The 16,275-nt window shown below is 42.6% G+C and overlaps 2 protein-coding genes across 6 annotated transcripts; one reads left to right on the forward strand and one right to left on the reverse strand.

Moving 5' to 3' along the window:
* Nucleotides 1-3,491: 3,491 nt before the first annotated feature.
* LOC107221738 lies at nucleotides 3,492-5,737 on the reverse strand. The gene is made up of 2 exons (XM_015660847.2): nucleotides 5,601-5,737; nucleotides 3,492-5,049 (listed from the first exon to the last, which is right to left on the reverse strand). The coding sequence occupies exons 1-2, from the start codon at nucleotides 5,665-5,667 to the stop codon at nucleotides 3,899-3,901; spliced, it is 1,218 nt and encodes a 405-aa protein (XP_015516333.1). The 5' UTR covers nucleotides 5,668-5,737; the 3' UTR covers nucleotides 3,492-3,898.
* A 3,779-nt stretch (nucleotides 5,738-9,516) lies between these two features.
* LOC107221732 lies at nucleotides 9,517-11,993 on the forward strand. Of its 5 annotated transcripts, none has more exons than XM_046740507.1 (4): nucleotides 9,517-9,631; nucleotides 10,177-10,356; nucleotides 10,760-11,039; nucleotides 11,142-11,993. In XM_046740507.1, the coding sequence occupies exons 2-4, from the start codon at nucleotides 10,187-10,189 to the stop codon at nucleotides 11,379-11,381; spliced, it is 690 nt and encodes a 229-aa protein (XP_046596463.1). In that variant the 5' UTR covers nucleotides 9,517-9,631; nucleotides 10,177-10,186; the 3' UTR covers nucleotides 11,382-11,993. The 5 variants fall into 5 exon arrangements, with proteins under 5 accessions (XP_046596463.1, XP_046596460.1, XP_015516324.1 ...); XM_046740504.1 differs by having other exon boundaries at nucleotides 9,520-9,922; nucleotides 11,148-11,993; XM_015660838.2 differs by having other exon boundaries at nucleotides 9,527-9,922.
* The last annotated feature ends 4,282 nt before the right edge of the window (nucleotides 11,994-16,275 follow it).

A 16,275-nucleotide genomic window follows, 5' to 3' on the forward strand; every position in this document is an offset into this window, starting at 1 on the left:
CTTGGTACCGTGGCTGTGGGACACAATGCCTCAAAGGCAAAGTTTGAAGGTTTATAGGTCATAAAATGACGGAAGTCTTGGCCGCACAGCTTCCGTGACCACAGGCTGCATAGGTGGAGCAGCGCTGCCTCCTTCGGGAACGGCTCCGTGCTGTGGCGTCGGAATTCGTTCATTTGTCCCAAATTAGAACGAATCCAGTTTTATGACCGGGGTGTTCAGTTGCGAGAACAATGTCATTGATCATCTGGACGATCTATCTGCAGACATTCTCTTCTGTGATTCTGTTCGCCGACAAGACGTCTCTGCATTTTTAGCACCTTTTAAGTCGGGCTGTGCGATTGAAAAGTGAACGAGAAATCTCATGTACTCACACTTAAAGTGAATAACCGAACCGAATGGGAATCCTACTTTTCTCAGAATGCAACTTATTCACTTGGACTCCGCATAGAGAATATGATAATTGCGCAATAGAAGTCCGTTCGCATTCCATTACGTTATTGAGATGTGAAACCTCATAGATAAATAATTACAGTGTTCCAAAACAGGCGCTTTGGTTTGTACGTCTGGGCATGGAAGGAGTTCGGAATGGAGTTATGATTAATGTCAACAAACCCTTCGTGACAGGATTCAAGGACGAGGAATATCTCGATTGCGTAGGTTTTTGTTGCCCGAGTTGCTGGGCGGCTTTGTCTAATCAGCTCTAAGAACAAAACGGCTTTGTGTCCCGGGGCGCTACGTTCACCGCTGTCATCTGGACCGGGTTCGAAGCGGTCGTAGATCCTGCACGTTCTTCGCTCCAGGATCCTACCGTCGTTGTTCTGCATTATTTAGCGACAATTACCGAAGCTTTCTATATCCCGCGCAACGCGCAGCGATCGCCAGAGTCGGCTTTTCAAAGGCGATGAAGACGAGAAATTGTTGCAGTTCATTACCGCGGAAAAATAATTCATCGCGCTTGACCTGTAGAGAAAACCACTGATTACCAGGAAAATGTTGATCAACCTGCAAGAATCTCTAGATCGTGCGATTCTGCGTGCTCAAGGCGCATTGGGTTAACAATTATCGAGAAATTCTTTCCGCTCGCTCTCTGTACAAAGCAGAAAAATTTCCGTGGCGCTGCAAGTTTCTTCATTTTACAATCAGGACCGTGTTGTCGTTGTTCAACTCCACCGGGAAGATGCAAAGATCGAAAACCGTTGCCAGGAATGACGCTACTCTGAAAGTTCTATTTGTAGTCCCTGAAGTTGATAGCTTCACGCGTCGAAATTGGAAACAGCCCCTAAGAAGTTTGGGGAGATAATTCTGGAATTTCGAAAACTGTTTGTAACTGGAGTACCGCTCGACTTTCTTGTCAACGCTGGTTGAATTATGGCGCGAAGGTCTCACTCTGCTCTGCACATCCACTACGTTCCTCGAGTTCCCTAACTCCCGAGTAGTTAAATTTTTCTGCAGCAAAACTTTACCACGGTACGCGACGACACGTATGAACACACAACGATATTCCATAAAGACTCGTCAAAGTATTCACAGTCTTGCAAAGCGCCGAGCACGTGAAAATATATAAGCTCGAAAGCCGAATTGAATATGACTTTTTAACGCGCTTATACTTAGCTTCCTCACACTTTTTCTTGGCCTGGAAAACCAAAGCCTCGAACACCCTCCCCGACGAGTTGGACGTGCCTTGAGCCGAATGCGCCAACTTCCCTTCCGCGGCCTATTTACTTTTTCTCGGAGGCTTGAGCGCGGCGACACCCCCGCCGAATGAGTTACCGCCAGAGCCCTCTCAATTACCCTAATGAGCACAAATGCCAATACCCAGCAATGCCTACCTCCGAACATCTCCGTCTAAGGTACGTCTTATTTTTAAACCGAAGGGTTGTGTTGACGAATTTGCAGCCGAACCGCCGGCTTTAAATGCAGGTTGCGCGCCCGGTTCTTTGTATGCCCACTTGGAAGAATCTCATTCGTTATACTTACCATGTTGGCTTTTTGGAAAAAAATCACTAAACAATATTTGATTATTACTAATAATAAAAATCAGGAATTCTTTGAACAAATTTTTATTGCATTGCACGAGTGAGAAATAATTATCTCCATCCCCGACCGATTTGACAACCGTCGACTCATATTTGATTTCTCGCCAATGAACATGGCATATACGGTTTTGAGGACATTCGTTGCCATACGGTTCGCACAGCTTCGACTCTTGGCTCATTGACAGCCGTTATCAGATTTTAAGCGAATCGTCACAGTTTTGTCTATTTCCTGTCAACTCCAACGAGGAGAGTATATCAACGTCTGGATCGCGGATTCTGCTGAAACTTTTATGAGTGTTTTCTCAGCCAAAAATGTGGAATTTTTGATATGTATTTCCATCGATCGGGCCTTTCTACGTCCGATTCACAATAGATCAGACTATCCAATATTTGCAGTTTATATCTTCCCATGGATCTGAAATAATATTGAATCCTTTTACAATTGAATCTGTAAAATTGGGTCATCTAAACTTCGTTGGAAGATGACGAAAACTGATATTTAAGGCAAAAATACACAACAGATTTTATTTATAACGGCATTTTCCTCTTAAATTTAACTCAATATTAATATGTCTTGAGCCTGAAAGTGACATAAATCTGTTTCCCAACAACCATCATTGAAAATTGATACTGCAGGGTATAATTAAAAAAATCAACGACTATTCGGTAATGTTTTCACGGAAAGTATGCACCTATCCAAAAGAGGTTGTGTTACCGAATTCAATTCAATTGATTAGAATCCCTATTAGATCTTCGAATTCGATTTTTTTATTACAAAAATGTCAAAGAAACTAGTCAGCGGAATGGTTCAAAAATTTCGTGACCACTACGTACGAAGAGGGAGCCATATTCCATAATCTTTGAAAGGGTAAAATAGAAAACATTATAACCATTAGATTACACTGAGCACGACTCCATTGAAGTGAATTGTGAAGGTAACATTCATAAGTTCCCACAGTAACGAAAGCTGCGAGATTAGCTCAAACGCCGTAGTAAAGAACGCAGCATTATTCTACCGTGGGTAAGGCTCAAGTTCTTCTACATCGACCGTGGCTATGGTACCGCGAAAACGCCGGTTCATCCAGTAGGCTATCTAGGCTGTAGCCTAGAGTACCGCGAATCAAAGTGCGTCATCGAGAAAGGATGATTCTCTGTTTCAAATATTTTTCTAATGTTTTCAAAAGATACATTCGTCAGTCCATGAATAACTATATGTATAGAAAGAAATAAAATTGGATCGTTGGTGAGAAAATGTATCAAAACCAGAACGAAGGATTAATTCAGTAAGTAGTGTCCGAACTATAAACCTTGTGCAGAAATTGTTCCGTTCATTAACACCTTCACTAATTGTTTTACTTATAGGACTCATATTTAAATTATTCTAGCAAAGGAACGGGGTTTGAAGTTTACAGGAATTGCTTGTAGGTGAATATTATCTTTCATAATGCATAAATGTCCCTAAAAAAAAATTTATTTCACAATTCAGGTATGCTCCGGTATTTAGTACATCTTATGGGGTTCTTCCCAAGGAATTTGTAACGACGTATAAAGTCCCGGAGCAAAAGATAACCGGAGTCATGTGGATTACAAAAACTGAAATACGTATAAGATTAAAAACACTTCGGTGTTGAGGTTTCCGGAAGGGTCAGGCAGAAGTAGAAAAATAAAACATATGTTTACAATTTGCAAAGGAGTTATACTTCTCTGTCAGCACATATTGAACGATTATTTTTCATTTGAAATTGTTCATCACAGCAGACTTGGTCTGATAACCGCTGAAGATTTTAACAGCATTACAATCAGCAGATCAATTAATTGTTTAACTCTGGGCTGATAAATTGTGAAATTGAATTGATTAGACTCTACGTCAGTATGTCGACGACGGTGAGTTCCGGTAAGGTTGGAACAGCTTCCCTTAGATCGTCAATGGTGCAGGCGTAAGAAATGCCCTTTTCAATATCATCCGCAGTCCAAGTCAGCCACGTGATCTTGCTGCTTATATCGTCGCAGATGTAGTAGTCCGATGTCACTTCGGTGATGTACGGGTTGTTCACACCAACGAATGCAGTTCCCTTCTGCGTGAGCGGATCGTAAATGATTTTCCAGAAGAATTTAGGGACAGGTAGAGCTCGTTCGTCTCCAGAGGCATAGAAATATATAGGCTGTTCTACGTCGTTGACGTCACGGAGGGTCGTGATGCCGTGGACACCCGTGTAGACGTCGAGGTCCACCTGAGAGTTACTCGCGTAGCTCCTGACGTCCGACTCCAAGTACATCCAGTTCGCTCCGTTGAAGGTTTGCCATTGCGGGTGGCAGTTTACGTACCAGAAAGTAGACCAATGGGCCGAGCCGTAGACGAAGTCTGCCTTCGCGGTGATGTGACCTCGAGCGAAGTAGTAGTTCGTGGAGCTGCTGATGTATGCGGCGCCGAGTTCGGTGGAGTTCACGATCAGGGAGACCGTTGCCCGTTGGACCGACCTGGTGAACTGGGTGTTCACGTTGTAGTCACCCCAGAAGTCGCCCTGGGACCAGCTGGGCCTCGGATAGCTGCGCTGGTAGCCACCGATCGCCTTGGTCAGATTGAACTTGGTCCAATAGGTGAAGTAGATGTCGTCGTCGCGGCAGATTTCAATCGTTCTCAGGAACTCGTCTCCAAGATCGAATCCGATCTCGACCTGGCTGTACTTGTCAAGGCAGGCTTCCCCCGTTCTTCTGACGGTACTTGACGGCACGAAGCTGCAAACCAAATCTCCGAATTCGTACTCGACCGAGTTTACCAGGAATGTTTTGTCGCTGACGCAGTACGCCTCGATGTCCTGAATATCCTCATCGCCCACACCCACTAGATAGTTGTTCTCTCCCACGCATGCCAGACGCAGTTCCTCGTTTTCTGCGAAGACCAACGTCCCGCTGGTGTCTACGGGCAATACGTAACTGGCTTCTTGACCTTTTGGCACCAGGATCAGTGGTTGAGGGTCGTTCAGGTCTCCGTTCAGGGACACGGAGCATCCACCTACAAGCATCGATTGGTGAATGAGTTTGCTTTTTAAGGCGCGCTCATCTTAATTTACTTATCTCAAAACATTAAAAACAGGTCTTTCCAAAATACTCCAATTGAGGATAAACCAACAAGAATGTTCTAATCGTGCATTCAACTGAAGATATTTATACACTCATGAGGAGAGTAGGGAAGCTTGATTTGCAAGAAAATTTCGAAAAAAGGATATACTCGGGAATTTCAAATCATGATATCTCAGCAACCAAGGCCCATTGTATTAAAAATCAAAAACCACATCAAATAGGGGAGCTTTCACCTTTCACCACGTACAAGGACAATCCGATTTGCGACACCGAATTTCTCTACTCTCGTTGTAAGTAACAATATAGATTAGGATAAGTTAGGGAAAAAGTAGATAAATTTCTATCGGTGCTCGCAAATTTCTTCATGACTTTTCCTTGCAAACCTCATCGCTTATCTAACTCTAAAATACACAATCCTTTGAACACGAATAACAGCGAATCAAATGATTCAGAAAAATGTTATTACAAAAGCAAATGACTTACCGCTTCGAGTTGGCAAAGCGTTTGTCGATGCAATCGCAATTGCGAGGAGCGTCGCGAGCCAGATCATTTCCAGTGTGGAGAAGAAGCGGTCGAAACAGTGGACTGGGAGCTAAGGTCTTCTTCTGCCATGCTCTTGGTGTTTTCCTCATTTTATAGCTACCGAAGGTTGGCAAAATTAGGTGACGTGGCAATAGCGCTGTTGCTAATCTATCGAAATCATTAATAACGTGCGTGTTTCCGAATCTGATTCTAAATGCGATGAACACGTGATACATGCTCAGCACGCGAGTGTACGGTTTTTATACATTTGGAAGATAACGTCAACGTTTTGAAACAAATACTAAGAATCACATGTATGAATCGCGTACATCTGATGATAAAAAAAACCAATCGCAAAGCAAAGCAAAGGTTTCGAACAATAACATATATTCAAATCTGTCATTAATTTTCACATTGATCGAGCTACTGTTCGAAATTGCGGTTAGACCAACCGTATATTGCAACCGAAATTGATATTGAGAATTATTTTTTAACCCTAGCTTCTTGGATAATTCTCAATTTGTTCTGAGCTTTTCAATATTCCATTGTGATAGAGTTGGACTCTTTATCAAGTAATTATACAAATTTACGTAAGCCTGAGAAATGCTGACATAATTTTGCATCTTAATACAGACTCACGGTATTTAATTCGTTTCGTAAATAGAAACAAAATGTAAGAGACCGCTTGCTATTCAAAAATTGTCATAACGTTGCGGATCACAGAAAGGCAGAAGTAAGTTACGTGAATATCTATCGTGATTCGTCAAAAACTTGTGTTCTACCTATGTGGAACCTTTTTTTCGTGAAATTGGCTAGTAGCAAATAGATGATCTCGTTCCACCAAGTCAGTCCCATTTCCTCAACGATCTTGACATCCCATCTTGAGCCTTAGGCATGTTATGATACGTCGCATTTTGATATTTACACGTCTCTTACACATCGGATAATTCAAGCGACCAATTACCTAGAGGGTCCACGGTCTACCGCACGTGGCTGAGAAAGATAACCAGCGATTACTGACGGGTACTTTTGGGTGGGTGTGTTCGATGAATGGTCGTATTAGCTGAATTTAGAACTTTTCAGTCACGTTTCAATCGGTACTGCCTTACACACGAAAGAAGTTAAGTCTATAGTATCACAAATACTTCAACTGGAATGTAGCGTACGTGTGGAATCATGACAAGTATATGTGTATCGCTGATTAATATCTTGAATACCAGACTGTAACCAGTTTTGATACCTTGGATAAAACTGCAAAGTTATTTTCACTTGACATTCTTGTGCTCATTGCACAAGAATCTTAATCACAAGCGACACTTGCACTGTTAATTATCCATAAAGGAATTGTTCTTATGTGATAATTCCGCGTACTACTAACTGTTACTTATACTACTGAATAACAGACTATGGCGAAATATCTGACTCGTGGATGGTTAATCTACCGTGCTGAAATAAGGATTTACCAGTGTTGAAATAAGAAGATGGTCCGCGGGTTTTTACTTGCAGGAAATTTGTGATCAGGATTACGTACTTTTGACATAAAGTATTAAATGACCGCGACTTGCTTTACCGTTACGGTTCCAGTACTTTGTTGAGAATAATCTAACGCATTGCTACAATTTTACTGCAATATTGCACATAGATACGTAAGATTGTAATATTGCGAAAGTTATCCTGAAATATTCGGTGCAGTATAGCAACTCATTACGCTATGTAAATCATACTCGAGATCGGAGAATTGTTGTCGATTGTCTTTCGTGACAATCAAATTTGGCCATTATATACTTTGAGCAATGTAGGTTGGTGTTCAATTCAATTTTTCAACTTCTTCCATTCGCTATTCATAAGTAGAAAGAGTCTAGTACCTTCACGGCTTTGTTCCATGCACAACGGAAGGAGTTTATCAATGCTGCAACCATATTTGAAATAATTTGCTCTGTATTACTTTCATACCTGCCTTGAAATTTATCATTTATTGTCACCAACACTTGGTCTTCTTGTTAGACCAAGCGAGTTGATTATTATTTCTGCATCATTCAACTCGTGAATGACATGTGTGCATATACCTGTAATAACGATGTACCTGATTTCATCTTCGAAGGTCTTCGCGCGTGCATACCTAATCTTAGCATGCATGAGACAGATAAGATTCTGATTTCTTATTTATGAGACACACATGGATCTATAGAACGATCGTGACATATCACCAACACTTTTTTTTTGTAATCGATGATGATAATCGTCATACTACCCAATCGAACACACATACCGTGATTGATTAAAGTTCGATGATGGAGATGGTAGATTAAAGGTATACGTTTCGATGAATCGATGTTTGAGGTGCTCCTGGCGTCAGTAAGCTACTTGGTACATGTATATTTAATCGTGTGCGTTAAGCATGTTTCACCCCAAATTCACGGATTGCGAAAAAGTGTCTTACGAACTTGTTTGAAACTTCAGTTACAGGCGGAACTCGTATAGTATTGAAAGAATCTCAACCTGATCAATCGCTGGGCAACAATCTGGAAATTTGCAATATGGGCGTGAATATCGAGGGCTTATGCTCGTGTTCGCCGGAACAATCAGATCAGGAATGCGTGGATTGAAGCTTATTGTTAGAAAGAAGAAGAATCCTTGAAAAACCTAGTGTAGAGACGGTAATGCAGGAAATTTCGTATCGCGTGTTGTTATGCTATGAGCTGGGACGTGTAGCTGAACTTATCGCAGAAAATTTTCGATTGTACCGAATACCGGGGTTTTATTATCTTCCTTGGCTAAGACTCGAACGTTTCGTCATGCAGCGGGTAACTTCGGGCTGTTTCGTATCGGCACTGCCTGTGAAGCGGCGACTCTCCATCCACGTTTGGCTCGATACCATAATTAGGAGTTAAGTGAACGACGTTTTTAATGCCTGCGTGTTTAATTCATTCGGAAAGGATTAAAATTGACAATTTTTATGAACAGCTATGCATTGATCACATTATAAGTGATACCGATTATTGAACTTAGGAAAAAGATACGTTGTACTGCGAAAGTATATCATCAAACTGATAGAGCTGTGGTAGATTCAGTGTAAAAGAAGTAAAACCTTTGAACAATGAAACTCGAGAATCTTCAATTTTATAATAAACCAGTCTTGTGAATCAACTGTTCACCTTCTTGCTAATTAAATGAAATCTTGAACATACGTTTGAATAAGATCATAAGATCGGTTTGATTCCCCATGGTCAATTGCAGCGATATTAATGTCAGTGACTGAACAGATTCGATACATGGGGAAACCTATTGCAAAGTCTCTAGAAGTATGTAGATTATTATACATTCTGAAAACAGAATAGCGAGCGCACTAGATTCCGTGTAATTGTCAAAGTGACACCAATGCCGTTTATCGGTATCTTCAACGATTTCTAGTGCATACCACGAATGCATCGCACTGCCATCTATTATATAAATCCATATGAATCGCAATTCCAACGAAATAAGACATGGTGCCAGAACAGAAAAAAAAAATAAAAAAACAATAATGGTCGAATCGAAATCAAACTGTGCCTACTTAATCTACAGCCTAAGAGAATCTTCCTAGATAAGAAGCACATTAGATATTTTAAGCGGCTTAGAATTTCAGAACGAACTTTGTAATCTTTTTTTTTCGGAATAGAAAAAGCGGAAAGTCTCGATAACGTCAATTTTCATCAGTTACTCAATTGCCGACAACTGACAGGTGCGTAGTATCAATAAATTTCGCAAACTGAACGACGTTTGTTATCTGCGAGAAGATGTTACGCTGGCATGACTAAATTCGATTCTCGTTCTCCTTTATTTTTTGCTCTCTCTTGAAACCGCCTAGGTACGCTCCTGGGTTGATCCCGTACGCGCCTGCGTAAATATCCAGCACATGTCTACGATGGACAGTCCCTGGTTCACCGCTGGCTGGTTGCGTCCCGTTGCCCGGCTGATAAGTTCAAGGCTTCAACATGGTCGACGAAAATAACGCAAGTGTTTGACCGCCAAGCATAGTTATGATCCAGGTTCCAGGCACTTGCGGGTCACGCATGCTGCTCTTGGTCGATTTACCGCAAGACGAATCAGTGCGCCGTTAACGAAAAGTGAGAGCCCGTGGTGAAATGACGGTCAACTTTCGTCCGTAATATTGATTCCTGATTCACAATACGCGTATTAAAATGAAACGCTCATTCACCGGAAGTAGCCGCCTCCTCACCGAAGTATCGCCTTTCTAATAATTACTCTGAATAATGCTCGTCTCTGTCGCTGTTTATTAGTAGGTATAACATGTCCTAAATTGTACGATAATTTTGTGGTCAGACTGCCTCCCGTCAGTTCACCGTTCGTTAGAGGTTCTGGTGTGCGAATAAGGATGTGACGCAGGCATCTCCGAACGCTAGAAGAGCTTGCGGCACATCCTGCGCATGACTGTACACCTATACGATATGAATTTTTTCTTTTACAGATGATATAAGAATTACAAACTTTTGTGACGCAGGATTGTAAAAGTAAAGTCTGATTTTTTCACCTTCAGGGTTGCTGATATGGGACCTTGGTCACGTCGACGATTCCGCATAACGCCTCTACGGATTCTCGCCGCGTTGCTAATGCTCGGCGTCCTATTCTGGCTGAACCTGGACCGGCAAGTTGTGCCGCCGGAACCTTGCGCCGTTCCTGAGGAGTTCACTGAAAAACTTCACGAACTTGCCTACAGGTATAACAAAGTAAACTACGCTTCGCTTCCTATGGAGGGAAAGCCAGTTACCGGATAATTACACTCTGCGTTTAAGTACTTGTCGCGACGAGATAAGAGGCTTTTCCTTCGAGATAACGAGAGGATGAGGGTACAGGACAGTAATGGCCGAAGGTTATCGCTCGCTCGAGTTCCCGATTAACGTATTTCACAGTACGATAGTATTCAATTTAACGTAACCACTTGCGTCTGAGCATAGAACAGAAAACGAACTGATTAATAAAAATAAAGCTGAGTAATATACGCACAATAATACTACATTGTTATACCATTTAAGTCCGCTCTTGGTGTGTGTCAAGAGCATCGCAGTTGCCCATTTACGGAAACTCCTTGACGAGAAATCGCATTTTGTTCCTCGAATTAGGGCGCATTTGGTGCTGGCGAAACATGGCATAGTTCACTTTCTATGCTTCGGTGGACTCTGGGGTCAGGCGAGGATAGGCCGGGCCCTACCGTGGGCCCGTAAAATCGAGCTATGCCTCGTTGACAATCTACGAGACGACGCGCTCATTTCGAAGGCCTTCAGACAGGCTGGACTCGCCGCTACGTATCTTCACGCCGCCGGTATTTACCGAGTCCAGGAACAGGAAGTCGGCGAAGACGCTCCGCGGGTGGAAATAATCGTCTTCGAGGAGGACGTCAAGGTGAGGAACAAACTTCTTTCAGCGTCCCTCGTCGACCGCGCGCTTTCGGTCCGACCGTTGTGCCTGGCATTGTTATATTTAAATTTTCGCGCTCTGCCGCAGGCGCAGATGGTCAGACGAGTCGGATGGACGCGAAGAGTGCTTCCACCTGACTGCGAACTCTCTCCGAGCTTGCAGTGCTTCCCGCCACAGCTGGCGATCTCGCCTTTACCGATCAAGCAGTTTGGCAGTCACGTGTTGCCGGTACCACGCGAGGGTATTGAACTCCAGAAGTATCACTATCCCGACAACTGGTGGCTCGAGGTGAAGCCGATCGATTGTATCGATCGCGAGAGCTCGTAGTACATATACGATTTAATCACGGATAAGAAGAAAAAGGATATACCTGAGTAATGAATGTCCAAAATTGGGGATTGTTAAGAGTATCGAGTGCCATCCTTGTTCTCGCATCGCTAGCTTCGTTCCGAATAATCATGACCTAGCTCGGAAGTACGAGCGGAGAAAGACCGCTAATAATGTGGATATGAACAGAAATTTTAACAAACAAAAATTGCTTTCGGTTTTTAGTTACACGACTTGACCAAAAAAACGTGAGTCTAATTTTGTACACTATTTGCTTCAAGTTTGTTCGTACCACGAAGCCATTATACATATAGTGGTCCATGCTTGAAATTAGTCAATAATGAAATGATCCGTGCTAGAAGGACTGTAAGAGCAAGTTGACGACTAGCTTTGAATCGTTCCATACCTAAACAGAAGACTTTCTTCCACGATTACGATACCTGATAGTGCATGTAAATTTTTTTAATCGTAATCAGCGCTTCTGTACAGTTATCAAATATCTGGAGCACTGGAATAATTAGGTGCTTTCTTTTAGAAAACCGCGTAAAAAAAAAAAAAACTACTCACGCACCACTCTTTAGTATCACTAATTGTAAGTTTTAGTGTCAAATTGTCTCAACACGGATATTAATGCTTATTAAAGTACCAGCGATCAACTAGATTGACTTTAAGACCACTGTCTTATAACTATACATAGTGAGAATATTTGTCAATTTGTACTATATTATTAATAAAAAATATATTCCGTAACTCGTTGCCTCCCGATTGATTTACAATACTGAAAATTAAACGATTGTATTTATGCACGCTTGTTGTTAGTACAAAAATTGCTGGCAACACACGTTCGTCGGAACACAGTTTTCCAGTCTTCCAAAAATACTGCCTTCAGTTGACACGAAGCGAAATCAGCATTTTTTCTGCACAAGAAATTCAGGCAGATTATATTCGCCACGCGAATGTTAGACATATTCCGAATCAGGATCAGGATCTGCTGTGACGAGTCAGACTAGACCGGAAAACACTTTTTTCAAAATTCAAGGTTCATAGACTTCTCGATACTTTCGGCCTGACAGGGACTACAGGATATCGTCTATGATGAAATGAAAACGAATTTGCTTTGTTTCCGCTTTACGAATCCGGCCTAATAGTAGCCGTTTGGTTCAATTTCACTGCTCAGTAGGTTGTTCTCCGCGAAAGGAAAGCCGGCGATTCCTGGGGCATCGATTAAGCCTTTGGGAGAGCAGAAAGCGGCAGGCTTCGAAAAACAACGAGGGATACACCCGAATGACACGAAGCGAATCTAAACGGAGTGGATCAGCCGAAGCGAGGAACGTATCTTTTTCGCAGACGGCCGTCAAAGCAAGGCTGCTGTTGTTGCACCTGCGACATAAACCTAGTCATTGTTACACATTTGGTTGGACATTAGCAACTGTTGTTTTCTCTGGCGGTCATTGCAGCTTGGTCGTGGAAGGGACGGCCCAGTTTACTCGAGATCTCGAAATGATTATAGACCGAGCATTTGCTCGTTTCATACGAGCAGCCACGAAGTCGCGTCGTCGTGTCGCACTCGGAGATATATAATATACATGTGTATACACATTTTTTTTTTTTGCCAACAGAGCATAAGATGGCAAGGTAAGGATTTCGATAAGGAATGCCAGTTTTTGCCTAATGCCATTAGAAGAAGATGATGGAGAAAAAGGGGCACGCGAAAAAGAAGTCTTGTCTACACGTATGAGAAACGGCGAGTCAAATGACGCACGTCGCAGTTATCGCGAGATCCGCAACGTAATGGCAACAACTTTTTGATGCGCAAGATACGTCGATACGTGGACATTAGCCTCGATATTTTCTGACCTGGATCGAAGACGGAATATACAACTCATCCGGTGTGACACCGTGTACCGAAACTATTGGCGTGTGCATTTTTAAGAACGGAAGCCGTAAAGTGGTATTCGGTGAAAACAGGAATTTCCGGCAATCAGGATTTTCAACCTGATTTGTTAAGCAAATGAAAGCACGGTGCAATCATTTTCTCAAAACTGCGCTAAAACACGGTTCTAAAACTCACGAGGAGCCTCGAGGTTTTGTAAGATATTTGGCAGCATGTTAAACCGTTCCGTACATCGTTAGTCAGTCATTATCATCGAAATCACTAGGCCTGTATCACTCGTCGGTGATTCGAAATCGACGGCCTCGTATTTAGCATGGGAATTGACTAAAAATCATTATCGTAATCTTCGATACCAAAAGATTTGGATTTCCGTCTGTCAGAACGTTTGCTTGGCTCTCAATTCCTCCCTTATATAGTCTGTATAGCGGCGGGTAGGCCGGATAGGCACTCTGACATTTCCACAATAGACGTGCTTCCGACGGCAATGCCTAGAAACGTTTTGTCGCCGGACCTGCATTGTGCAAGTGACATCTGAGTCCGGGCCATGCCTACAACGTCTATACCGAAAAGATTGACCAACCGTATAGTTACCGAAATTTTAAAATTTCTTGAATACATCTTGTAGGAACCAAAAAGTACTTCGAGCGATTAATTATATCTAGTCAGTGAATAGGCAATAATCTTTGATTTTTATGTAAGCGACTGACCCAGATTAGCCGAGAATTCATCTGAACTCAACTGTTCGTCTTGATAAATAAAAAGAGGATGAGTGAAAATTTTTAAACAAAGCTAGGCTTATTTTGACAACCAGCAGCGACTTCAGGCTGGCCGGTAGAATTCCCGAAAGGCGGCTGTGGGAAAGGTTACGATTTGCATAGCTAAGTTGTGTGCGGTGTCAGTACATAATTAGTTTTCCAGCTGGAGACAGAGGCTGTAAATTGTCGCCAAGGATTTCACATTCTCATATATTCAGTACCACGCTCCTGGCAGTGTCACGCGGCACACTCCGAGGCTTTATTTATACTGATGAAAACAGAGCGTTCGTATATCCCTTACCTGGGAGAAAATCGATCGAACAGCCTCTGTGGTCGACAGGTAAAGATAATCCAAGCCACAGATGCAGATGGAGCCAGCTTCGTCGTAGACGGTTGTGCAACGTTACGTTTAGAGATAACGTGCAATCTGCGGTCAATCGCATCATTTTTAACACGCTTCGTTAAACGCCTTATCAATTTAGTCTCTTTTGCATTTGCTTGCCACCTGCTGGAGTACCAATTTGGCTTAATTTACACGCTGCTGCCGCTCTCAATTTCACCTACACGTCACAGGCAGGCCTCTATCCGAAAGAACAACATGTACCCGATATCGAATGTTGCCGACACTTCGAGTTGTAATGTGTACCTATATGAAAAATGACAAATTAGTAATACATTTAGATTTTTTTTTTTTTTGCTTTACCACAGGGATCAATTTTCGAGATCGATCCGAGAAACGTGTGAATTCTAGAAAAAGGAACGAATTAGTATACTCGCAATGGCTTATCATCGAGTCTCTCAGTTTGTGGCTGGTGTTCGAGCACTTGGATATTTTCCTACCTCTTTGCTTGGAAACACGAGTGAGGCCGGATGGAACGAAGGATAGCGACTCGAAAGTGACGACGCTGAATGCATCGCACATCTACTCGGGTGAATGGAAGAAGTCCACGGCCGATTTGGCACGTTCTTGTCGTCACCGTGACGACGGCATCACATATACCAAAGTTTCCGGCGCAATTGGGTCGAATCTGTTACGCAACCAAATGAACCCTAGGCCGCTCATTTCCATAACAATGCGTTTATTTCGGTGCACGGTGAGCCAGAGCTGGGGTACCAAAGCGGTACCATCCGCTAGTCACGGAGGCACAAAGGTACAAAGAAGTCCCGCGATGTAGATCGATACTCGATTACCGGTCGTGCCATTATCAGTTCGTATCAATATCTGCCTGAGATAGCTCGCGCGCGCCCGAGGCTTCGGAGTTTGAAAACTTGAAAAGTTTCAAAGCTTCGAGGTTGACGGCGAGCAAACCTCCCCCGCGGCTTTCCTTGTGCCAATATTCTAGCATCAGTTTTTTTCTGCATGGTTCGAGCACGAATATTGGTGAAATCAAAGGCTGGCAAAGTTCATCCTCAACGATAGTCGACCTCGGATTTAAAAGTCACGAGCAATGGTTCCTCGTTATAGCGATTTATACAAGATGAAGCTCGAAGCCGAAAGAAATTGAGGGCAGACTTTTGCGGTAAGGTCGCGAATAGGCGAGCAACGAAGAGCGAAATACCCCGCGAAATATCAATCGTTTGATCTTTGCCAATTTGGATCGCCCAACTTCCCACAATCATTATCGTCAGCCTCGCGCTTATCGCCTCTGCGAACTAGTCACCCGGATATTCAAGGGTAGCGCCAGGGTACAAAACTCGTCTTATCTTCTCTTCGCTAATGTCAGCCTCTTTGCAATTCTGCCCGTATCTGATGGTCGTTGGTCTTTACATTTTTTCCCTATTCTGTATACCTCCGCGTTTATGCCGTAAGAAAATTACTACGAGGTGCTCGGTCGACCTTCGGCAATGGTAGTTATAATGGAAACAGATTAGTTCTAACGCCGTGATTTGTTCACCAAAAACTATAATCGTACCTGCAACGAACGTGTTATGTAATATGCAATAGCTGGGAAAGAAATATTTAGTCTAGAATTACGGCCAAATTATTTTGCGCACGGTCAGAAAAGAAATGCAGTGGAATATACGAACCTCATTTTTCATTGAAATTCCGTCGCATGTTTTTTGCTCCAAATTAATTACACCAGGGATTTCTCATATCATTTAAATTTATAGGCTTGTTTCAATCTGAGAGAAAAATCTAACGACGCATTAATTTTACCGAAAAAATATGTCACGAATTAGTAGATCAGCGTTAAGGGGATACTTCGGTGAAAGTTTGGCCAAAAAACGGTTTTTTAATTATTAA

This window comes from Neodiprion lecontei, chromosome 1 (genome assembly GCF_021901455.1).
Source record: "Neodiprion lecontei isolate iyNeoLeco1 chromosome 1, iyNeoLeco1.1, whole genome shotgun sequence".
Taxonomy (NCBI): Eukaryota; Metazoa; Arthropoda; class Insecta; order Hymenoptera; family Diprionidae; genus Neodiprion; species Neodiprion lecontei.